Raw genomic sequence first — 26,346 nt, forward strand, 5'->3', positions numbered from 1 at the left:
GACTGAAAGATCCTAGATCCCAACGGCTGAAATTAGATTCCTCTGCATGCAGGCTGGGCTCACCCTTTGGCCCCATTCACTCCCAGCGCTATCTTGCATCCTGAGTGATCAGATTGTGTCTGAACAGAACTACAAACAGTTATGCCTGAACTTAAGATGTGTTGCATATAGTTTTCCTCAGACCATCTCAGTGGTGACCTGGAGTACAAGTTCTAATATCTAACAGGGAAGAATTTGGAAGAAGTTAAATAAAATGGGGAAACTGCCTTTGGGTCTTTCAGATTTCACATCAGAACTGTCAGAACATCACATAGTGTCTGTTTTCTTGGTCCAGAGTTGGGCTCACTCTCAAAACTGACTGGATTTCCAAAGGTCTTTGGCTAATATACAGGGGTTGGACAATGAAACTGAAACACCTGTCATTTTAGTGTGGGAGGTTTCATGGCTAAATTGGACCAGCCTGGTATCCAGTCTTCATTGATTGCACATTGCACCAGTAAGAGCAGAGTGTGAAGGTTCAATTAGCAGGGTAAGAGCACAGTTTTGCTCAAAATATTGAAATGCACACAACATTATGGGTGACATACCAGAGTTCAAAAGAAGACAAATTGTTGGTGCATGTCTTGCTGGCGCATCTGTGACCAAGACAGCAAGTCTTTGTGATGTATCAAGAACCACGGTATCCAGGGTAATGTCAGCATACCACCAAGAAGGACGAACCACATCCAACAGAATTAACTGTGGACGCAAGAGGAAGCTGTCTGAAAGGGATGTTCGGGTGCTAACCCGGATTGTATCCAAAAAACATAAAACCACGGCTGCCCAAATCACGGCAGAATTAAATGTGCACCTCAACTCTCCTGTTTCCACCAGAACTGTCCATCGGGAGCTACACAAGGTCAATATACACGGCCGGGCTGCTATAGCCAAACCTTTGGTCACTCATGCCAATGCCAAACGTCGGTTTCAATGGTGCAAGGAGCACAAATCTTGGTGCAAGGAGCACAAATCTTGGGCTGTGGACAATGTGCAACATGTATTGTTCTCTGATGAGTCCACCTTTACTGTTTTCCCCACATCCGGGAGAGTTACTGTGTGGAGAAGCCCCAAAGAAGCGTACCACCCAGACTGTTGCATGTCCAGAGTGAAGCATGGTGGTGGATCAGTGATGGTTTGGGCTGCCATATCATGGCATTCCCTTGGCCCAATACTTGTGCTAGATGGGCGCGTCACTGCCAAGGACTACTGAACCATTCTTGAGGACCATGTGCATCCAATGGTTCAAACATTGTATCCTGAAGGCAGTGCCGTGTATCAGGATGACAATGCACCAATACACACAGCAAGACTGGTGAAAGATTGGTTTGATGAACATGAAAGTGAAGTTGAACATCTCTCATGGCCTGCACAGTCACCAGATCTAAATATTATTGAGCCACTTTGGGGTGTTTTGGAGGAGCGAGTCAGGAAACGTTTTCCTCCACCAGTATCACGTAGTGACCTGGCCACTATCCTGCAAGAAGAATGGCTTAAAATCCCTCTGACTACTATGCAGGACTTGTATATGTCATTCCCTAGACAAATTGACGCTGTATTGGCCGCAAAAGGAGGCCCTACACCATACTAATAAATTATTGTGGTCTAAAACCAGGTGTTTCAGTTTTATTGTCTAACCCCTGTAGTTCCATCTCTAAACTCTGCTGACACAAATCTTAGAGCTTTGGGTTCTGGTTCTGTGCATTGCATGTCTTGTGGTTCCTCCACTTTGGGATTAAAAAAGTATTTTTTGAATTTTGAATTGAATTTAGATTTTACACAAAAACAAAACTTCACAGAAAGCAACTAGATGATGCTGAGCATGTTGGAACAATGAAGGACAATAAAACAAAGCAGTAAAAGAAAAAGTTTCCTGTTTGTTCTGTGTTTTATTTAAGTTTCTTTTCCCCCTTCCCCTTGTCTGATTGAGCACTCCTCTTCTAGGAGCCAACAGCTCCCAGGGGATGATGTCACAAACGTAATCAACAAATCATATCCAAACTTTGACAGATGTGTGGCCATATCGCATTACACATCCAATAAGCAAATTGGATGCTACACTTTTATCACTATATCAACTTAGCTAATACTGGGTTCTTTAACAAAAAGTAACTTTTGCTGAATTTCCAAATTATTTAAATTACATTATTCAGATAAAAAATACCTTGGTTCATATTCTCAGGTAAGCATAATACTTCAGATTCATAGTAATATTCAGGCTTTTTTTTGTTGTTTTTTACTGTGTCCTGTCTGGCAGAGTAGCACTCAGAATTGTTGTCTGGGTGCCAAGCAGAAGCCCAACAGATTTACTTTCACAAGTGGAACATTATGGCTAACACTATAATGCTCTGCTCTAAACTTTATAAAATAAACTTTATTTTAAACTACTTTGCAATTATTTCAAATGTTGGAAATGGAGACAGAAATGAAAAGGGAAAAATAAGAAGGAAGAGAGAGAGGTAGGGCAAAAAGAAAAAGGGAGAGAAGGAGAAAAGAATGAAGGAGAGAAAGAAGGATTAAGAGATTACAAAATAACACCCTGCTTCCTTCTACATCTGCAGAAATATATATAACAGCATTGTTACCAAAACGTGCATGGTACTAGTGAATGCAAAATGTATTAGGTGGTAACTGCAGCTCAGTATAGAATATCTGTGTATCTGTTAACACCTGAATCTAAACACCTGTAAGGTAAAGTAAGGTAAGTTTATTTATATAGCGCTTTTCAGTAATGAGACACTCATAGCGCTATACATACAATTACAATACAATCACAAAGAAAATAAACAGATACAGGCACAGACAAACAAATCAAATGATACTACAATCCTTCTAAGAAATCTATAAATCCTTCAGAGAAATCTAAAAATCTCTTGCCAACATTACAATGATACAGATAACATTAATAATCCTTTGCGTTTTACTGGTAGGAGCTGGTTCTAAACCAATCGTTCTAAAGAGGTAATTATATCATTAAGTCCTCTATGTAGGGGAAAGCATCTTGTGCTAAGAGAGAATGATCCTTGGTATAATGCAGTTGTAGTCTAATAATATAATTTGCATCCAATGAAATTTAACTGAGCAATCACTGAGTTCTAACAAAAGAAGAGTCACTGGTGTAAAAACAGCTTTTGTTCAAATTTTTAAGAAACTAGTATTATTTTCCTTTCACTGGTAAATCTAAAAATCTATGAAAAGGAGAAGAAATGAAGAAATAAAATCCACATTTAGGTAAAAATAAGGATCATGGGAAAGCAACACACATAAGCAAAGATTTTGCAGGGGCATCGTGGACTCGTGAGAGTGCCAATATTTAAGTATGATCATGTGTGCAAAGAATTAGACTGTCAACACTGACGAAGGTGCCACTGTCCTTAAAAAAGAGATGGAAGTTTTATCAAACGGCCATACAGTACAGTTCACAGATGAGTGGTTGCTGGGGCAGAGCGTCGTATTTACAGAACATCCAGGAGAAATGTTTTGATAAGAAGCCTGTTAAAGCCATATCAGGGCGCCTGAATTAGACAAACAATAAATATTTTGGTTCAGGCCAGGTGTGATTTTCCGCCTGCCTTCAAAGTCTTACAGGCATTCTCAATTTCAAATCCAAATAGCCAAATTTCTGGTACTTTCAGTAGATCCTGAGCAAACAATTTTCTCCAAGATTAAATCATATCACCTTTGAGTCCGGGAAACACAGCCAGCCTGCGATTCTGTTCAAGGATCGCGTCCAGCTTGCGATTCTGCTCGCTTAACATGTCAGTCGGAGTGCTGAGAGCTCTAACGATTCCTTCAAACATCCCAGGCAGCTTTAGAGTGCTTTGAACAGCTGCCGATGTTTTACAAATCTTTCGATGAGCCAGGTAACCGCCAACTCCAAAAAGCAGAAATCCTGTTATCAGAAATCCAATTATGTACAAATCTTCCACGTCCTCGACTGACATTGTTGTCAGGCACACAATCATCCACTGCTGCCAGGTATCCATTGCGTATCCGGAGAAGAACGTCCCGTCTGGACAAGAGGGTTCGCCTTTACCCTGTCTTCCTGACCAAATCCATAATGAACAAATTAGGAGGATATGCGAACAGAGGCTCTAAGAAAAACATAGACAAAAAGCTGAAGCAGGATAAAAAATGGGGGAGGATCAAGGAGAGAGTGGAAAAGCGTCTGACCCCACCGAGAGCAGAAGAGAAAGTGTGGGTTTAAATCTGAGCGCACTAAGGTTTCTCCATAAAAATATGATATAGCGAGTGTGAGGAGCCACAGATCTGCCCCCCTGGACCTGATAAAGATACGGAGCAGATCCGAGCCACAGACATCCAAAGGCCCCATAGAACACGGGAACCCCAAGAGAACCACCGCCGGGACCACCGCAACCCCCCCAGAGAAGAGTGGGGGAGAGTCCCACGGGAACCACTACTCCCCAGCCCGGCACCGAACCGCAGCCACAACCAGGCCAGGAGGGCAACAAAACATGCCCCACACCAACACCGAAGCTGCCAATAAGCCACACCCGAACTAAAACGGCAGGCCCACCCAAATGCAAGCCCCGAGCCAGCATAGTCACATGCACTCACCCATAGACAAACAAACTGAAACCACCGGTGCCAGCCAGGCACCCCACCCACCACCGTGCCCAAGGAAAGACGCCTGCCCAGCAAGCAGAAGGGCACCACAGAAAGGCCACAGCCCACACAGCAAAGCAACACCACACTTCTAGCCAGGGTTTTTAAACCATTTTGACATGTATTGTAGCCTGTTGACCAAGAAGTAATGGTGAAAGTTAGGCAGATCTAGTCCTCCTTTATCTTTGGTACTTTGTAGCGTTTTTATGCATTCAGGCATTTTAAGATTCAGGGAGCCATTTCACATGGGACAAGAGGTTATCTGGCTTAAATAAAAGGTTTGTTGAGGATTTATTTTAAACTTAAGAAATAGTAGATGTGTGTTATGGTTTAGATTTTAAGTGTTTGTGGTCTCCTTAGCCTGATAACCCTATGCAGATTGATAGGCAGCAACAATTGCTTCTCTGAGCTCACAGCTGATGTCTTTCCTACTTGGCATTGCTTTAGCATGCACCAGTATGCTCCAGCGCAGCAAACTGAACAAAACACTTGTGTTTTCATAGCAGCAGTCCAACTTATTGTTCTTAGACTCTGCCTCTTGGCTCAGTATGTAATATATCATGAGTTGTTTTTCTGACGTAATTTGGAGGTCATTTTATACCTCACAGGACAACCAGTTACAGTTTTTTCAGAGAAGTCAGTATGAGTTTAATGGTTTTCAGGTTTTTTTTGTTAAGAGATGGACGTAGGTCTGGTGTTTTTGTGAAAATCTTTGGGCAGAACAACATGTTCTTATTCATTATGAGAGACAAAAACAGGACCTCCTTGCATTGGTATATGGACTGTTGTGTTGATGTGATACTGCTCCATAACATGAGCCACATTCAGTAGTTAAAGCTACACTAACCACATGGCTTCTTCTGACGTTTGATCTATAACTTACTTGGTTTCCATTGGTTGCTTATCTGGGAAGAGCACATTACATCCTCAGGCCTGGGTGCAGCAAAAGCAGCTCTGGTCCAGTTCAGGTCCAATTACGCCTGCTTGGTTTAATTCATCACATTCCCTTTGAGCATGTGCATGCTTCTGTTGCTTGCTTTATAAAATCACAGTGGATTCTGTTCTTTACCTAGTGACTTAAGGTATGCTAGAACAACTCTTCAGTGACTTACATTTTCATATTGTTTATTTAGTTTGTGCATTTTATTGCACAAACCAAATCTTAGAATTGTTGTAGATGTAGGAGACTGTGGTGTTTTGATAACAGCTGCTGTTGTTTTTCCCTTTGTGAGGTCACTCTGAGGCTGTTCTTGTGACTGATCAGGCTTACATTCATCCCTGTCCCAGAGGTCATAGGTTAAACACATGGGAGGAGGAGGTTAGACTCCATCTGAGTTTCATGCAGAGCAACCTCTGACCTTTAGCTGCTGCTCCTGAAACACTCTGTTGTTGTCTCCATCTTTAACTCATCAGGCTGAGTGACCAGAAGAGGTATATTTATGTAAAAAAAACTTAACAACAAAAAATGGCCACCATTTTTTTGGGTTTATTGTCTTTGTGGTTGCTAAAATCTTATTGACTTAAAGAGCTCTCTCTGTACATCTATGTTCTAAACATAAATCTAAAATTAAGAGGGGTTATTAATATGTATATCTGTTTTTGTTTTTTTTCTTTTTAAACTACCAGGCCCTATTTGTAATTAACAAAGTGATAACTATAATAAAGTTGCCATGATAAATTTAGATTACTGAAACTGGACTTTTAATGATTTATTGAATTATCTAGAGTGGAATTGTTTTACAACATAGATTTGGATGCACAGCTGGAATGATTTAATCCACACTCACTCAAAACTATACAAATGGAATCAAATGTATATGTTCACCTCCACTAAAATCTGATGAAATATTCTTTATCAAGTCACTTCTTGATCACACATTTTTGCAGCCTTCTGGCACTACAGAGTATTTTACCACTCTCCTTGGCAGAAGATGTAGAATTTATTGAAATTGTTTGGCAATATCACAACAACAATAAAATCACCTGTTTCAGCAAGCATTGTGTGCCACACAATGATTCCAGTGAGGAGTAGTGGATATAAGTGAGGATTTTTGACTGAAAGTCTGTTGTAGTCCTAGTAGTGTCTGGGATCAGGTTTTAGTTGTCATTAGTGGTTCAGCACTATAAACGTTTTAAGACATGTGCACCAACTGACCACCGTTTTTATATACATTATAGTTTTCCACTACATGATCATAAACCTTTCAAAATAAGACATTAATATGTCACAAAATGCAGTACGTCCAGAGTAATCCGGTGGTATTTGGGCCTTGGCTCTGAATTTAACACTCATACATTACAAATGAAGCCTTTGTCCACACTTGAAACAACTGTACATGTTTATAGGCTCATTTTGTTGGGTTTTGGATTATTACATACTATTTTGGAACGGAAATGTATTCACAGTTTTGTCACCTATAGCATTGCCTACTTCTATGTTGTTTATCCAATTATCAGGATAGAATATGATTGAAATAATATTAATTTGCCTTATTATTATCATCATTAGCTATATAAATTCCTTTGTTTTTGCCTTTGTCATTGTCATTGAGGTTAACTTGTCTCCTCTCTTCTTCCATACAGGATGCCTCCATTGCCCACCGCTTTCATCTGATGAGGGAAAAGCACCCTGAGAAGTTCAACAGCAGGTTAGTGTATGAGATATAGAGCTTTGATATGGGTCCAACAGGTGCTTTCCACATTTTTGGAAAACTGAGGAATGGCGAGTTGTTTGTCACTCTAAAGGTTTTTGTTCTCTAGGATAAGGATAAAGATCTCAATTAATTATGAAACCAGGTTTCTGGTCTTGAAGTCTTGTGATACAGAATGAAATAAAGGTAGACTTTAGCACATGTGACGCAAGTGGGAATTTGAGTCATTCTAGTAGCACAGGTTGGTCATGAGAACAAGTACATAACAGTCTAATTAAAAGTAATGAAGGTAGGAGCCTGACTGAGGAAGGTCAGAAATGAGAGTCACAGTGATCCACATAAGGGATGAAAAAAAGTATCTCAGGAATGATTTGCTGCAGAGCATTCAGTCCCCCTCCAATAATCTGTTCCTGATTCAGATGCAAGTGGGTGATATCTTTGTTACCCATTTTACATTTAACTAAACAGGAAACCATATTATCCAGTGGATTTCCAAAGACACAGCAGGTCTTAACATTATCATTATGAGTCTTAGCAAACTTCAAATCAAATCAATGCATTATCATTTTAAATGAGGTATTGTTTCAATGTGAGGTTAAAGTACAAAAATTATTTTGACATACAACACAAAACTATAAAAACACAAAGAGATAAATTATAAAACAAGTGCAAGATGTGTGTCTGAGTGCAAACTCAGCATTTTAACAAATTTGAGCAGTCTGGTGGTTCTGCTTTGGATGTGGTACCACTGGTCAGATGGCTGCAGTTCAGTCAAGTTCATGGAGAGTATGTAAGGAGTCTTTTACAATTTTCAGATCCCTGTTCCTGTAAGTCCTGAAACAGATCCTGCATTGATGATAGGGACATTCCATTGACCTTCTCAGCTTCCCTCACTATCCTCTACAGGGCCATCTTGTCTGCCATTTTGCAGCTGAACTGCAGTATGTTAACATTCCCTGCCAGTTTCCATTTCCTCAGAAAGTACAGTCTTTGCTGAGTCTGTTTCATAATCCCAATGGTGTTGTTTCACCAGGTGAGGTCATCAGTGATGTGTGCACAGAGGAACTTGATTTTGTTTCTCTGCCTACAGCATGGCTTATTATGCTGAGTGTACTCAGGCCATGGCCTCAAAAAATGATGATCAACTCTTTCAGGTCGGCCACACTGAGCACCAGGTTGATGTCTCAGCCCTGTAGGTGTTTGACTTTCAACTCATACATTGATTCACAAATCCCATTAATGAGTCCCACTATTGTAGTATCATATGCACATCATATGCATTTATTTAATCTTTTCTCTTATACATAATACACAGTAATGCATGTAGACACAACCTTGAGGGGACCCAGTGGTCAGCGTGATAGTTAGAAGTGTTCTGTTCAAGCAGGTGAAGATTCATCTTTATGGAATGATGGTATTAAATGCCAAGTTAAAAGTAAAATGCATGATTCTTGCATATGTGTGTCTTTACTGTGCAGATGAGTTAGTACTTCGTGTAGGTTGGCAGATATTGCTATCTCAGTGGAGCAGAGCAGAAATAATAAATAAAACATAAATGCCTCAAACCAAACCCAATTCTGGGTGGAAAAAGCTATCTCTTCTGCAAATTGGTCCATTATTCATACATAACTTTTTCATTGACAATCGAAGGATATTTTATTTTTTTACAAATTTAAACCTTTTCAAGTATTCAAATGTGAACCCTCCTAGTTAAGACTTTTGTCTAACAGACTGTTTGACACCTGACCTGACCTTGATCACAAAGTGTAGTCATCTTCTAATGACCCTGTGAAATATCAGAGCTTGTTTTGAAATGCCAGTCACATGGGAGGTAGTTGTGTTCCATCTTATTTATGTGATGAGAACACACATGTCGCTGTTTCCCTCACCAGTTAATTAATCTGCCCACTGTGGGAAAAAAAGGAGATAAGCATGAAAGAGAAAGAGAAAAAAGAAGAGGAGAAAAAAGATCAGTTGTTTATTCTTTGAATTTAAATAATTAATGCTGAAGTCCCTGCACTGCTCCCAGGCTCACAGACGTAATACATCTGTTCTTCTAGGGCCTTTGCTTTGATCCATTAGAGAAGGGCACATGTTTAAAGATGTTATAAAGTGAGCCTGGTTTATTTACCACATGTAAGGCAAGAGAATAAAGATGGTGACCTACAGAGCTCTACAGAGCACTAATAAAACTGAAGCTAAAATTGACTAAACACACATTATTGACAGTGTGCTTCAGAAAATAGCACCAACTGCCTTCTGTACAATGTTTACAGTAAGCCAACACTGGGACCCGTTGATCTGTTAATAGAAGAGACAGCTGACGGACAACTGTGACTGTTTTATTAGGAGCTGATTGATGTTTTGGAAGGGAACATTTCCCTCTATTTTCACAGCAGTGTGAACTGAAAGGAGTCAGTGTTCAGAAGGAGCAGTTTGTCCTCTGCGGATGCACATGACAAAACACCTTTGACCCCTGAGAGAGGCCCACAACTTCATGTAGCACTTAGCTTTATTGTCCTCCCCATCACTCACCTCTACACAATGTCAGCATGTGGGCTTCTCTAATACACTCAGAGGCACTCCCTCTCACCCCCCAGTGTAACCTCTTCCCCACCCTGGGTATATTGGGACAGAAGGAGTGTGACTCCTCAAAGACAACTTGTGAAGCTCTGGTGGCTACAGATAGACATCAGAAACTAATGACATGTCACACTGGCGTTTAATCTCTATTAATTTGCTGCTCTTCATTCATCTGACTGCAAGTGAATGCATCAGTTTCATGGAGGAGGACAACATATTTTAATGGTTGTGTTCACACTGCAGAGTTTACCTTCCAATCTATTCCTTTTTGTTTTGAGGTATCTAGAGGCAAGCATTTTAAATAGTTGTTTGTTAAATATGACAACATTATACCAAGTTTTTATTTTTTCTTAAAAAAGGCTTGTAGCAATCATCCCTCACCATGATGTGGTGTAGAACAACAGACTGCCTTAGGTTAATAATGCTCCAGCATCACCTTCCTACACATCTGACACTGTAACATGTAATTTGATCAACAACTAAACCAGGCAGCCACGGATATTTTTGAATGTGTCAAGATTTCACGCCATTAGTAAGTTAAAAAACAAAAAATAGGTTCTGCACACATAACTCGGGGTACAACTTATAGATGTCAAAGAAAATGTGTACACAAAATACAAAAAAGGTTTTCTGTTGCTTTCAGAAAACATTCGACTATATTAAAATTACGATAAAATGCAGAAAACAGACCAGTAGAAGAATGTCGACAGCAACAATTGACAAAGAAGCCACAATTATTGTGTGGTTGTGCAGTGTAATTCTGTTAGTCCTACAGGATTTAAACATAAGCTTTACATAAAAAGTGTTTGGCCGTGAAGATGTTTTTTTATGTTAGTTTGTCAATTTCTCCCAGCAGCTGTTATTCAGTGGTGATGCCATTATTCTTAGGACCAGATAAAGTGATGAATAGACACAAAGAGCTCAGCTGTGATGCAGACACTGGGTTAGGTCCCTGTAATCACAGGATCGTATCATAACATAACACCTAATTTGTGTGTTTTGCAGCATTGATCAGGAAAACTCAATATGTGAAACAACTTTTCCTTTTGCCTTACAGTATGTTACCCTGATTGCTAACTCTATTGATCAGAGACAGAGGTGGTTTAGATCAACATGTTTTCCATTGTGTGCATAAAGCACAATCTTTGGATTTGATGGAAACCCGATCTTTTTACAAGGCAGTTCCATGCTAAACCTGCAAATGCAAATTTGACTTTATGGCTCCACTTGTGGCCGACTGCGGGCGTTCATATGCAGAATGTATCTGAATCCTAGTTTAAAAGTGTCTTCTTAAAGGGCCTACAGTGAGATGGCAACATCTCTCTGGGTAGTGTCTTCATGGCATTAGCTACATGAACTTTGACCAACAAACAAGAAAATGGAAAACATCTTTCTATGATTGCACAACTTAACATTATAATATATTTTCCGATCTAAAGCCAAACAAAACAAATTCCTTGTATGTCCAAAAACGTACTTGGCAATAAAGCTTTTCTGATTCTGATTCTGAACAGAATTTTATTTATATGCCTAAGGATGGGATGTCTAATTCTAAATGTTATTAGCTTGTTGTCAGGGGCCCAATTGTATTAGCAACAGCTACTAAAGACTCAAACCAGCATTACTGAACCAAAGGAGCAACGACTTTTAGCAGGATCTTTGTAGAGTAGTGCTGCACAATACATTGAATCACAATATCAATGGGTACAATATTGCACCTGCAAAGGTCTACTTGAATGCAGTGTTTGGTAGCCTATGATATTTCAGGTGTGATGCATTAAATCTCTACTTGCCAAAACTATATGTCTCAGTTTCAGAGGACTTTCATCAAGTTTTTCTTATGTTGTCCAGCCTTTATACAGAGCCTTATCCTTAAAATGTTTGTTCTAAAAGGAAACCACATCAGTTTTTCTCTATTTGAAAGCCTTGCTGTTACTGAAGAAAATACTTTTTGCCAGTGGTCTGTTCTGTTCTGTCTTAGTGGTGCCTACCTGCCCATTTTCCAATGTGTGTTAATTGTAAAGTGTTATGTACTTGATGTGTCATTTGCAACGCACTATTGTGGTCCTGGTGTGTTTTGCCTTTAATCCAACAACCAGCAAGTCAGTCAAAGCATCAAACCCACAATTACAAAGTTGGTTAACCCATACATATGTTAGATGTTACAAGGCTCTCCCTACCTACCTTGGTGGTGAAAAGGCAGCAGCGGTGTGTCTTCAACATGCCCACACCTCAGAAAACACACAGAGATTACCAAAAGGTATCTAAGCGAAATCTAGAAAACATGTTTTATTATGTAGGTCAGCATAGCCAATTATAGCTTGGATTTATGTGACGGGGTTTGTCGGAAAGCAATCTGATTACAAAGTAGATAAGCCATTGTCAATAAACACAGAGAGTGAAGACTTAATTAACAACATGTGGCAATACCAGTGGAGGTTAAAAGCAAATAGTTGTGGGCCAGTTTGCCAAAGTTAGCTTGCCCCTTCTGAACCAATGAAGAAGGTTTTCATCCATTCAGTCATGAACACTTATCAGTGTGACTTTATTAATGAGACAGAACCTTCAAACAGGATTATTATGTTTATTTTGTCTTTTCTGGCCTGATCTACAGAAATACAGTTTGAATATATTTTGTGTTTGTGTATGTTTAACATTGATTCATTGGTACAATAAATTAAATTCTGATTCCTTTATGTGTAAACTGTGTAATCTGTAAACGGTTTTATTCACTGAGGGAATTCTCCTCATTTGTTGGCGCTTACATACTTCCTCAACGCTCCACTTCAGATACTGAAAAACTGGCTGAGCTGATAACAGACGTGAAGAAAAAACATCCAAATTCTCTCATCATTGTTTTTGGGGATTTTAACAGTGCAAACCTCTCCAATGAACTTCCCAAATACAGGCAGCACATTAAATGTCCCAACAAGGATGAAAACACTCTGTACTACTGCTATACAACTTTAAAAGATGCCTATCATGTTGTCACCATGCTTCTTTGGGACTTTCTGACCACTCTCTGGCCCACCTCATCCCAACCTACTGGCAGAAATTAAAAGCTTCCAAACCTGTGGTTCAGACTGTTAAGTAGTGGACTGATGAGTCTAACCAGATGGTACAGACCTGCTTTAACTGCATGGATTGGACTGCCTGTAAAACGGTAGTGACATCATACATCAGTTTCTGTGAGGACATACAGGGGTTGGACAATGAAACTGAAACACCTGTCATTTTAGTGTGGGAGGTTTCATGGCTAAATTGGACCAGCCTGGTATCCAGTCTTCATTGATTGCACATTGCACCAGTAAGAGCAGAGTGTGAAGGTTCAATTAGCTGGGAAAGAGCACAGTTTTGCTCAAAATATTGAAATACACACAACATTATGGGTGACCTACCAGAGTTCAAAAGAGGACAAATTGTTGGTGCATGTCTTGCTGGCGCATCTGTGACCAAGACAGCATATCTTTGTAATGTATCAAGAGCCACAGTATCCAGGGTAATGTCAGCATACCACCAAGAAGGACGAACCACATCCAACAGGATTAACTGTGGACGCAAGAGGAAACTGTCTGAAAGGGATGTTCGGGTGCTAACCCGGATTGTATCCAAAAAGCATGAAACCACGGCTGCCCAAATCATGGCAGAATTAAATGTGCACCTCAACTCTCCTGTTTCCACCAGAACTGTCCGTCGGGAGCTCCACAGGGTCAATATACACGGCCGGGCTGCCAAACCTTTGGTCACTCATGCCGATGCCAAACGTCGGTTTCAATGGTGCAAAGAGCGCAAATCTTGGGCTGTGGACAATGTGAAACATGTATTGTTCTCTGATGAGTCCACCTTTACTGATTTCCCCACATCCGGGAGAGTTACGGTGTGGAGAAGCCCCAAAGAAGCGTACCACCCAGACTGTTGCATGCCCAGAGTGAAGCATGGGGGTGGATCAGTGATGGTTTTGGCTGCCATATCATGGCATTCCCTTGGCCCAATACTTGTGGTAGATGGGCATGTCACTGCCAAGGCCTACCGAACCATTCTTGAGGACCATGTGCATCCAATGGTTCAAACATTGTATCCTGAAGGCGGTGCCGTGTATCAGGATGACAATGCACCAATACACACAGCAAGACTGGTGAAAGATTGGTTTGATGAACATGAAAGTGAAGTTGAACATCTCCCATGGCCTAAAGAAAAGCTTATATCATGGAGATGCTCCTGCTGTTTGAAATGGTCTACTGCAAGTATGAAAAGCAGCAGTTCACACCTCAACCCAACTCCTCCACATCCCATTCAGACACAAATTCTTGCCACACATCAACCACCCCCTACCTACAGACCCCTGCCTGGTCATGAAATCCTTTGAGCGACTGGTGTTGAAGCACCTGAAGGACATCAAAGGCCCCCTGCTGTTACCCCCTGCAGGTTGACTACGGGGCTAACAGGTTGCCTGATGATGCAATCAACCTCGGACTAAACTTCATCCTGCAACACCTCGACCACCCAGGGATGTACGCCAGGATCCTGTTTGTGGACTTCAGCTATGTCTTTAAAGCAGATATCCTTCACCAATATCTCACCCAGCTCAAAGTCCCGGCCTCCACCTGTCACTGGATCACTAGCTTTCTGAAGGACTGGCAGCAGCAGGTGAGCCTGAGGAGCATCTTCTCCCGCACAAGAACCATCAGCACTGGCGCCTCCCAGGGGTGTGTTCTCTCCCCACTCCTCTTCTCCCTCTACACAAATGACTGCACCTCAGCGGACCCATTTGTGAAACTCCTGAAGTTTGCAGACGACACCACTGTTATTGAACTGATCCAGGACAATGATGAGTCTGCATACAGACAGGACGTAGATCGGCTGTTACACTGGTGTGGTCAGAACCACCTGGAACCTGACCCACTCAAAACTGTGGAGATGGTGGACTTTTGGAGAACACCAGCCCCACACACCCACCTCACCATCCTCAACAACACTGTATCTACCGTGGACCACTTCCGGTTCCTAGGAACCATCATTTCTTTAAACCTGAGATGGTCCTCCCAGATAGACAATGTTCGGAAGAAGGCCCAACAGCAACTGTACTTCCTGAGGCAACTCCAGAAGTACAACCTTCCACAGCACCTTCTGGTCATCTTCTACACTGCCATAATTCAGTATGTCCTGTCATCATCCATCTCAGTGTGGTTTAGCTCATCCACAAAACAGGACAGGTCCAGGCTGCAACAAACTATCAGGGCTGCAGAGAGAGTCATCAGGGCTGACCTTCCTTTTATCCAGGACTTATACAGGTCTAGGGTCAGGAAAAGGGCAGCTAACATTTTTGCAGACCCCATAATCCCTGCACACAAACACACACAAACTGGAAAAAGTTCCAGAACAACACCATGCATACTTGGACTGATCTCACATTATATTCTATTGTAAAGTCAATCATGTATATATGTACATTTAAATAAAGATTTTCTTAATTTTCACTATTATATGTACAAAACAAACAAAAAAAATCCTCACTGAGAGCCAAGGAGTCAAATTTCTTGTCTGTACAAACTTAATAAAGCTGATTCTGATTTTGATTCTGATGTGTGATTATAAACAGGAAGTTAATGTTAAGATAAAATGTTTTTCTGTAAATGAGAGCATAATTTTCTGATGAGCCTAATGTGAGATCAGTTTATTTCTGATCTTATTTTGTGTCTGAACACTCGTAAAAGATTAAAAAACAAACATCAAGCCGTGTGATGTTTGAAAGTGAAACAATAAGTGCGTGCAGTCTTCCTTCTTCTCTATACATGTTTAACCTTGCGCTGATGTAGCGGTTGACACAGACTCCTGCTGACGTTGAACATGATGCAGAAATGTTAGCAGGCCTGACCCGACAGAACAGGTGGAGTTACTCGGACGCTTCATCAGACCCATGACAAACAGCATGACAAATACAGACCATTGTTGAGACAGTGTCTGGGCAGGAGTGCAGAGGTAATGTGGCTTTCTCTGTTGCATCAGACTCAGACGACCTTGCTGCAGAGAAACCTGCCTCTTGTCCTTTTTTAACACAGTGAGCTCATCATGGAGGTACCATTCATCAGCAGTTTGATTCTATGGCTGGTACAGTTCTAGACTGGAAATCTCAACAAAAAGTAAGAATAGAACCTATTAAAAAAGTCGATTTTGGTGTAAACTGAACACTGGCCATTTGGTGTACTTGAAAAGAAATTGTTATTCTGTGTTCTGTTTTATTTAAACTTAAGGTGAGATGAAGAAGAAAATAAAGGCCAGAATGGCCTTTTTAGATTTGTGTTTGAAAGGTTATAAAAGATGTTCAGTGCAGCAGAATAAATGAACAAGAGAAAATCTGTTTAACATATTCATTTAGCTGGTTATAGTTTGAACTTTAAAGTACAGTGAAAAAAAATATGATCTGGTTCTTAGCAGGTCTTAAAAGTACATAGGTATCAAAGATATGGAAATAAAGAAATGGGACTGTAAGCAGAATCTGAGGATTTTCAGCTTCATTGGATCTGAACAGTGACTGGTTAATGGGCACCTCAAAACTGATCATTGTCTGACCTAAGCACAATTCTAAATACTACCAGGTTGCCGTGACAACAACACCGTTGAGTGGAAATTGTTATTGTGGGAAGAACACTGATTGTGAGTTTTTTTTTTTTTGTATCATTGAAGCCTTCCTGCTGAATTAAGACAGCCTCTGTCTGTCAAAGAACATGTTTTAGAAATTGGCAGTCTTTAAAATCATTAAGCTAAGTGACTGAATTCCCTTGAGACTATACATGGAGATATCTGTTTTAACAAACGCTATTTTATAGCAAAACGTGTGGCATAGTTTGCTTCTTCCACAAATAATGACTGCTCACAGTTGGAAGGCTGCTCCTTTTTCTTCTCATATTTTTTTATGAGAAATTAGAATCTGATGATATTGGTACTAGCAGGTCAAAGATTCACAGAAGCGGATAATAAAAAATTGGACACAAAATTCTAATCGTTGCATCTTTGATAATTAATAAATTATTTTATTGTTTTTTTTATTTTAAAAAGGGCAATGTATTCTTCTTCATGGCATTATTATTCTGTCACATTCTGTTGGCGCACTTTTCATTTCACAGAGGTTTTCCAGTGTTTGTTTCTGCATGGCTCTCTAAAGGTCATAGTTTTAAACGTTTTAGTAGCTCAAAGTCTTGTTGCATCTTGAGCATTTTCTTCATCAGCTATTTTGTTGTACATTTGCTAATGTATTTGGGATCATTGTCTTTCTGACGGGCTCACAATTTACTCCAGGAAACTGGTATACAACGGAGCTTTTGGTCAACTCCACGACTGCAGCTGCAGGTTCTGAGCCTGCAAAGCAAACCTTACTCATCACACCTTCACCACTGTGCCTCACAGCTGACACCAGGCTATGCTGACCTGCTGTGTTTGTTTTTTTGGCAAATATTACACAGTGCATGGTGGCAAAACTGCTTCTGGCTGCTCACACATTTGCCCAACTTAACCTATCCCTAAACTCTCCATTTATCTGGTTAACGATAAATTAACGTAACATAATGTAATGTTGCATAAGGCATAACAGAGGTAACAAAACAGAAAAAAAACAGCTCTTCCTGAAAAGACCAGAAACAACTTTTTAGCTAATTTGTCTCAAATGTTTCCTGTAGCCACTTCTTCCCAGAAATGATTTCTTGCTAAATGTCCTTTTTAGGAAGTTCTGGTAAATGTATAAGAGATCCCCAATCTCTGCCTGTCTTTTTCTCATCAAATAAATCTTCATGACGACATTAGACAAGGCCAGCAGATGATCTACCAGTTAAAACCCTTCAGGGCAGATGGTATTTTACATACATAGAAATTGTTAATGATGAGTCGCACATTTAATGACCTGAGACCTGTTGATTGGCATGTGAACATACTGGTGATACTAAAAACACAACTGTTGACACAACAGCCATGTGTACTGTGGGCATACCTGGACCAAGGCAAGGTGCCCTCCCTTGAAAGAGGAGAGAACACAATCCTCAGAACCCATAAAACACTTTTCACAAAACTAATATTCAAAGATTAAGGTTTAAACATTTGTTTTATTTAAGATGTACTGAAATACCTTCAGCCAGGACAACAGTTCACTTTTTTCTGGCTCTAGTTGTCCTTCAGTCTCTTTCACCTTAATGTCTCCCCAGAAAGCTGTGCTGCTGTGAAATCTCAGGATTAGAAGCATACTTGAGATCACAATTAGGAACAGTCGTGATTCTCAGCGAGGCAAACTGCCTAACCTCATTAAGCCGCTTCCACTTGAGACCGTCTGTAAAAAATGCAATTAACTCATGTTTTTCCCCGTCTCCTATGCACAACGAATGCAACGGGGAGGCTTAGCTAAGCCTCTTCTGCCATTATTCCCAGCCAAAACTAATGCAAACCTGGGACAATAAGGATCTTCAACAATCTTTCAAAATATCCAGTAAGAGGAAAGACGCTTTAATCTCTCATTATGAGCCTTCAGGTCAGAGTCCCTGGACTGTGTTTAACCACTGTGTCCCAGAGCACATTTGATTTGTTAGCTTTCTGAGACTGTTTGAGGTGAACTACACACCAATAATGGTGAGAGTGACACCTTGTTGTTGTGAAAACACTCTTGAGATGCCTTAGCACAGCTTCGGGCTTTTTTAATGTTCCACTCTTACAGAAAAGCGCCGTCCTTAATCCCTAATAGGAGCACTGACCTGATGGCCTCACCACCTTTTGTAACCCCTACCACCTCCCCTCTCATAGCTGTTGTGAAATCAGGAGGATGCAAGATCAGTGATCACCATTAATTAATTATCAGGTTTTGGTTTAAAAATGAAAGTTCTGGTTTAGATAGGAAAGCAACCAATTCTTGACAAATATCCCAGATAGATTAAGGAAAAAACAAGTCTTCTACATAACAACAGAAAAGTCATTTCAAGGTTATGCGCCTCCAATTTATTGATGACTTTCTTTCTAAGTTTGTTGGCTAACATTTCCACAGCTACTGCACTCATTAAGAAAGTACCTTATACAATTTATAGAACATGAAATTTTCTACATTTTGTATTTTGCAACCAAAAAACTTAATTGTGTTTTGTCCAGTAAATAATTGTAAAATGTAGGGCAAATTATACATGTTTTCAACGTTTTTCCAAATACAAATATGGATATAGTATCATTTATGTTTTAACCTGCCTTTACTCTGATTTACTGAAGGGCAGACCAAAACAAAGGCAGCAACATCACAAGGAACTGAAAAAACAGGCAAACTCTTCGCAAATAAAACTAAAAGACATGCAAAAAAATAAATGAAGGACAGCTGTACTGATTATTGGTTGTGATTAGGTGAGATAGATAGAAATCCATTCATTTTCTGTACCCCCTTATCCCAGCAGGATGAAGGCCTACAACAATAAGCCAGTCTATCACAGGACAACACCAGGACGATACGACTAACCATGCACACATGCACCAAAGGACTATTTAGATTGACCATCTAACCTAACGTGCATGGTTTTAAACTGTGGGAGGAAACCATAGGACCAAGAGAGAACCCGAGCACGCACAGAGAGAAAATGCAAATTCCATGAGTTTGTTTTTGCCTCCTTGAGTAAAGTGAGACATTTGTTGGACTCACAGACTGTGTACAGGAGTCCAGGGGAAAGGCATCCTAGCTGTTTTAATTGGGTAGGGGGAGGGATAAGAGGGATGTTTATGTAGCCCCTAAAAACTGGATGGATGGATGGATGGATGGATGGAAATACTTCAACATTATTGTAAAGAATGACATATAAATATAATAAACTAGATCAACAAACTCATGCGGACAGCCTATAATACACTTCGGAAGGCAACACTTCCAAAAATAGTTAAATATCGATTGATGTCCTCAGCCTTCCAACAAAAAAGGCAAACATTTAAAACATGGTCTAGACATCAGCCTTGAGGACCTGAATTGAGCAGCATTCTTTTTGCCCATTCCTAAATCCACTTAGAGCTTCTCTGATCACCATGAAGTCCCTGACACTTTGCCAGTGATTAAAATATTAAGAGTAAATAATGTCATACTGATAAACAAATACCAGTTTAACACCTTACTAACTGTCCGTTTGCTTTTGTTTTACTTCAGTAAATGAAATTTCACGTAGATCTCAGAGAAAAATCTGTACATCTCATTAGAACAGGAATGGGAACACTGCATAAGAAAACTGACACACATTTATGTAAACAAAGCTGTGTCATAAGGTCACTGATGATATGCAGAGCAAAAAGAAACTATTCTTCTGAATCTTAAATGGGACTCTTTATGCTTTGCTTTAGCAGACTGTTGAAGAAGTTTGTTCCCCCCGCCCCCCACCACCCACTGGATATCATGGGCTTTCAGAAAATGTGAGATAACCCAGAACCATGAAGAGCTTCTCTCTGTGACTACTTCACACAAAACTAATCACACCAGGGGTCACAAAGTTGTACATGCAGGCTGAATAACAACTGTAAAAGTGTCTTAATGCTCTAATGTGTCTTTTCTTACTTCCAGAATGAAGAACAAGCTGTGGTACTTTGAGTTTGGCACCACTGAGACCATATCCGCCACCTGCAAGAAACTCAACGAGTGCATAGAGGTTGAGGTAAGTTGCAGTTGAATCAGAGATGATACCACTGAAGATGAGCAGTTACTAAATGAGGGAAGAGGGTCTTTAAGTAATCTAGGTTTGATGTCTAAGGTCTCAGGCTTTTTAAGAGAACATTATAGAACTAACGGCATCATAACAACCAAATAACACAGCAGACAGGTCAGGGAGAAAGTTGTGGAAAGACAGAGCTTGAGCTATTTTACAAAGAAGAACTGACATCTGTGAAACTCCAGAAGTTTGCAGATGATACCACTGTTATTGGTCTAATCCAGAACAGTAATGAGTCTGCATACTCCCAGATAGACAATGTTCAAAAGAAGGTCCAGCAAAAACTGTACTTCCTGAAGCAACCCAAGAAGTACAATCTTCCACAGGAGCTGCTGGTCATCTTCTACTCTGCCTTAATTCAGTCTGTCCTGTCTTCCTCCATCTCAGTGTGGTTTGGCTCATCCACAAAACAGGACGGGTCCAGACTGCAAAGAACTATCAGGTCTGCAGAGAGACTCATCAGAGCTGATGAGCCTTCCCTCTATCCAGGACTTATACAGGTCTAGGGTCTGGAAAAGGGCAGCTAAAATCTCCACAGACCCCACACACCCTGCACACAAACTGTTTAGGCTTTTACCAGCCGCCACAGAGACAGTTTCTTCCCCCAGGGTGTTTCTCTGATGAACACTTGACAGTCAGAGTTCCAGAACAACACCATGGATACTTGGACTGATCTCACATTATATTCCATTGTAAAATCAATTGTGTGTATATGTACATTTAAAAAAGATATTCTTTATTATTGAGAGAGTGTACTGGAGTCAAATTCCTTGTTTGTCTTTACAAACTTGGCAATAATGCTGATTCTGAAAAATTACAAAATGTATTAACCTAGGGTGACTGAATACAAATGTATGCCGCACTTTTTAGATTTTTATTGACAAACAAAAAAAAAAACTACTTCCTCTCTACAATTCTGCACTACTATGTGATGATCAATCACATATAATCTCAATAAACACATACGTTTTTCCATGGGGTGTCACAAAATGTAAAAAGTGAAGTGATCATTTCAATTGAAATCAGTTTATATACAGTATACTCCACAACAATAATAATCTCAAAGCACTTGAATTTGAAAAATTCAAAATTCAAAAAAGCACTTGAGTGAAAAAATACTGTAACTTGGCATTATTTCATTATTTTCCCCCTTAGCAGCTGATTTTAAAGATTGTAATAAACACCAACCCTCCCTTCCCTCCACCCGCACTGCTTAGAGAGAGGTATCTTTTCTTAAAAATGTTTTGTTAAGCTACAAATGAAGGGCACTCAGGGTAAAGCAGACCTTTTTCCCTGTCCATGTTTATCTAAAAAGGCAGGTCATCAGTTTTAGGATTTCTCACAGTAATTAGATCAACAATAACAGACACAATTATCATTTCACCAGCACTGTGTCCTCATCTGTCCACATTTGCCCATCAGCCTCCCTATGAATCTGGGTGTGCTTGTTGTCTCTGACCCAGTGATCTGCTGCCAGCCAGCACCGGTCGTCCGTAGAAAAGTGATGCCACTCTTTGCCCATGTCTTGTCCTCACTTGTTATGTAAACCTTTTTGCATCTTCCACCATTTCCTAATAAAGGACTGACACAGTTAGATCATGTTCAGACTAAAAAAGGTTGAAATCTGAGAAAGGGGCGGGACACAAGATTTTAATAGCTCAATTAAATAAAGTAGTCTTTTTTATTTTTCTCCAAGCTGCGCACAGGCAGATTTATGCTCAAAGATACTTGACATTTAATTATGCAGAATTGTTCTCCCTCAGAACAGGAGATCAGTGTTTCTACTTGTGAAATCATTTCACGCTGCCATTCAGAGCTTGGACTTGTTTGTGCTCCGTCTGGTATGATATGACACAAAAAAACTCTCAGAGTTCCATGTTAGTTCAACCAAATATCTGACTGATTCATACAGACAGTGAGGGTAAAGAGAAAGTACACCCTTCTTCAATTCTAAAGTTTAATTTATTAGGATATATTAAAGACAAACTGATCATTGCAGGGATCTTACATTTTTAAATATGACCTCAAGCATACTATACAAAACTGACTTATTAACACTCCACATTATTTATCAAAGCCAGGATGGAAAAGTTGTGTAACATACTAAGTACACCTCATTTTTCAGTAGTTTGTGAAATTATCCGTAATTTGAACTTTGTAGACATTTGTTTCTTCACAGCTTTTGTAAAGTCCCTCCACCTGACTTCAATTAAGTTGTGGTCTATACATTGACTGGGCCATTGCAACTCTGATTATCTTTTCAGCTATTCTGTGGGGATTTGTTGCACTGTTAAGGATCATCATCCTGTTGGTAGCCCAGTTTGGACTTAGGTCCAGCAGTCAGACAGACAAGCTTACATCTGACTCCGAAATACTGAGGTATATAGAGGACTTCATGAGCATCTAAAATGTACAGTTTATAGGAAAATGTGTGGCATGTTTTATTGATGTATGCTATAATTACCTCATATGAAGACTAATTAGGATCAGATCATTTTGCATGATGTTAACATATGTTATAGCTAAATCTACAGTAGAAGGGAGTACTTACATTTCCCAGGTGATGCTTTAGTTGGAGATGCTTTTGTTGGAGTCATGTTTTTTTTTATATTTTAGGGCCATCTTGGCAAAGGACTGGCTTGCTGTCTGCACTGAGACAACAGTTTGGTTTTAGCTGACTTAAATCAGCTGAAATAGTATCATTTAGACCAATAATCAAAATGCAGTTGTTTAGTATATTAGAATGTTTTCTGGTCCTCAAATAATTGCATTTGAAAGAGTTCCATTTTAGAATTTATTTAAATCTGTTTTAAACCTTGGATCGTTTTCCTCATCTAGCATCAAATGAAAATATAATCTTTCAACTTAGATATTATGACAATGAATTTGCGTGTGTCAATTTTCTGCCTCCACAGTGTGACGGGATTATCTTGGACCTCAGCAATACGTCCTTAGAGGGCATAGCTGTTCTGAACATTCCCAGCATGCATGGAGGCTCCAACCTTTGGGGTGAGACAAAGAAGAGACGGAACTACAACCGAATGAGCAAGAAGGTTGCCGACAGGATGCCTGCCGGCACTGTTACAGATGCTAAAGAGCTCAAGTTTTGTATGCAAGGTGAGTCACTGAGGATAAACCTTTTCTTGAAAATCCTGATCATTTTGTAAATAAGGAATAATGGGAAGAGGATAAATCACAATAGTTAACATTTCTAAAGACCTCAAAATGCAATCTGAGAGTCTAGCAGCCTAAGTTAGTTTTGTTAAGTTTGAAATTGATAGAGGCAGAAAAAAGTAGGTAAACTTGATTGGAATCGTTACCACGAGGAACCCTTTAAAAACAAGGCAGCACAGATATTTGTAGGTTTGCATTGTCCTTTCAGATAACACCAAAATGGAGATATCAGCACAGACACCTCATATTGTCAAGTGCAACGGTGGACGGCTTATGATTTGAACTTGATTTGCCACCCAGGACTCCAGCTCCTTGCAGTCATGAGTAAACTCCTCTGTATACCAAAGTAGTGGCAGGGACTTGGTTCTCTACACACTAACGTTTAGTTAAAAAACAACTCCACCTAATTCCATTTCCAAATTCACACTAAATAGGTGTATAAAGTTTGGTGTGGAGAAACTTGACTGACCTGCAGTCCTGACCTCAACCTTCTTGAACACCTTTGAGATGAATTAGAGCAGAGGCTGCAATTCTGATTTTCTCATCTATCTATAAACACACTCCTAAACCTTGTGGTAGATGTTTACAGAATAGTTAAAGTTGCTGTTGCTGACAACAGTGGGTCAATCAACAAATAGGACCTTAATTAAGAATTAAGAATAGAATGTTATCAAAGTTAGTCTACATGTAAAAGTAGACAGACAAATACTTTTGGCAATGAAGTGTTTTTCTTTTGGTTGAAGACCAAAACTTGTTTATTATCTTGAGACCTCTTAGAACTAATTTCAAACTAGTGCTAACATTTAGTCACAAAAACAGTCATTATTTATATTTGAAACATCTCTTAATTTGAAGAGAAAATTCCATCCTGCTCAAACATGCTGCCAGTTTTCAATTAAGGAGCTATAAACAATTAAGAAATCTGCTGTAAAAGTACACATTTAGTCAGCCTTAGTGCCGCTCAAGCACCACTGGAATGTCAAGATAGTTAAAATGAGGTCCTGAGCTGTTGCCAGGGAAACTATGTTACAGGAACAAACCTCCTGTATGGGTCATTTATCGGACAATACAGCTGCCTTTTGGAACAGGAAGTGATGAAAGCTGATGTACATGAATCCATACAATGACCTGTAATACTGTATCACACGCGACGTTGTCCTGATTAAATAAATGGGGTCAGTTATATAACAGGTTGTGTAAACAGAAAAGCATTTTCTACTTTACTGTTCAGACCTGGCAGTGGCCTCTGTAAGATACAAGAAGAACATGTAAGAAATGTCACTCACAGAATCATTCTAATTGACTTTATAGTTACAAAGTTTGTCCCCAGTACTAATTCCAGTTATACGTACAGTAGTTTAGGTTATAAAAGAGTTTAATCAAAATATTTGTTTTTGATATTTAAATGTGGTGAAAGGTTATGACGTTTAGGGCTGACATGCATGAGAAGATTCTTAAAAGCCATTATGTTGACAGCACAGATTTGTATTGTTGTATTTTGCTATAACAGAAATAGTTTGGTTATTTTTTTCTGTTGTATGAGAAGCTGGTGCCTACTGGAAATCAAAAGGATCAAGTATTTATCCAGGAACTTGTGGCTTGGAGAAATATTTTGAGCTTGTTGGAGCTGCAAACATACACAGCCGAGTGTTGATTAGTCATGGTTTTTGTTTCATCTTATGAAATGTATAAAGATATAAAGTATCTCAGAGGACTCCATATCTAACCTTTTAGCTACTATCTATTTTGTACAGCTTTTTTAAAGAATGTTATGGTGTGTTATGTCTGCTATTGCTTGCACCTCTGCCAATAGCATGTGTCAGCATATTTTCATCCTCACGGCTACATTTACGGTCATCTTTTATGTAAGGAGAGGCTATACCTTTTGTTTCATTTATTTTTGTACGAGCCGATATCTGGGAAACCTGTTTATAAAAACTATATTTCTTGGGGCTTTTGTTAGTGCCCGACCTGATTGGAGAACTTCCTTGGGCATCGACTCCTGGGAAAATTGGGACCTAAATGTTTTAGATTCCTGAGAGTTTGGGAATTTCTCTTTATCTTTCCCAGATTGATGAGCAGTAACCATTGCTTCTCTATGATCATTGCTAATGTCTATTGAAAGAGGTTCATAGTTAGAGAAGGCCTATAACAGAAGTTTCAACTTTGACTTTTTGCAGTGTAAGTTACAGAGAACCATGGAGCTTGGACAGCTGGATGGTAAAGTAAATAGACTTCATGCAATATCTGATTGAAAATGATGCCAGTATCAGGCCCATCTCTGATTGGCCATTGTCCTTCAGCTGATCAATAATGACAGATAGAATTTTTAAGAGGGAGGAGCCTTCCTATAATCAGTTTTTACAGGAAATGTGTTTCTCGACAGATATTGTGCTTGAACAAAAATGGAACACTGTTCTAAATGAACTCATAAATGTAAAATTTGGGATGTGTTCATTTAGGGTATCCAGGTATCAGCTATGGGTCCTAATTAATATTTTTTAGTGATCATTTCAGGACTTCTACAGTTGTACTGTCAGTGATTTTATCAGCTGCATCCCTAACTAGCTGAACAG

The 26,346-nt window shown here is 39.6% G+C and overlaps 1 protein-coding gene across 1 annotated transcript in view; it reads left to right on the forward strand.

The window, feature by feature from the left end:
* Positions 1-26,346, forward strand: part of LOC124871248 (diacylglycerol kinase gamma) — a 183,215-nt gene that overhangs the window by 126,844 nt on the left and 30,025 nt on the right. The window contains exons 21-23 of the mRNA XM_047370405.1: positions 7,246-7,310; positions 20,452-20,542; positions 23,512-23,713. Of these exons, the coding sequence (XP_047226361.1) occupies positions 7,246-7,310; positions 20,452-20,542; positions 23,512-23,713 (358 nt within the window). The remainder of the gene's footprint in view (positions 1-7,245; positions 7,311-20,451; positions 20,543-23,511; positions 23,714-26,346) is intronic.

This window comes from Girardinichthys multiradiatus, chromosome 7, assembly GCF_021462225.1.
Source record: "Girardinichthys multiradiatus isolate DD_20200921_A chromosome 7, DD_fGirMul_XY1, whole genome shotgun sequence".
NCBI lineage: Eukaryota > Metazoa > Chordata > Actinopteri > Cyprinodontiformes > Goodeidae > Girardinichthys > Girardinichthys multiradiatus.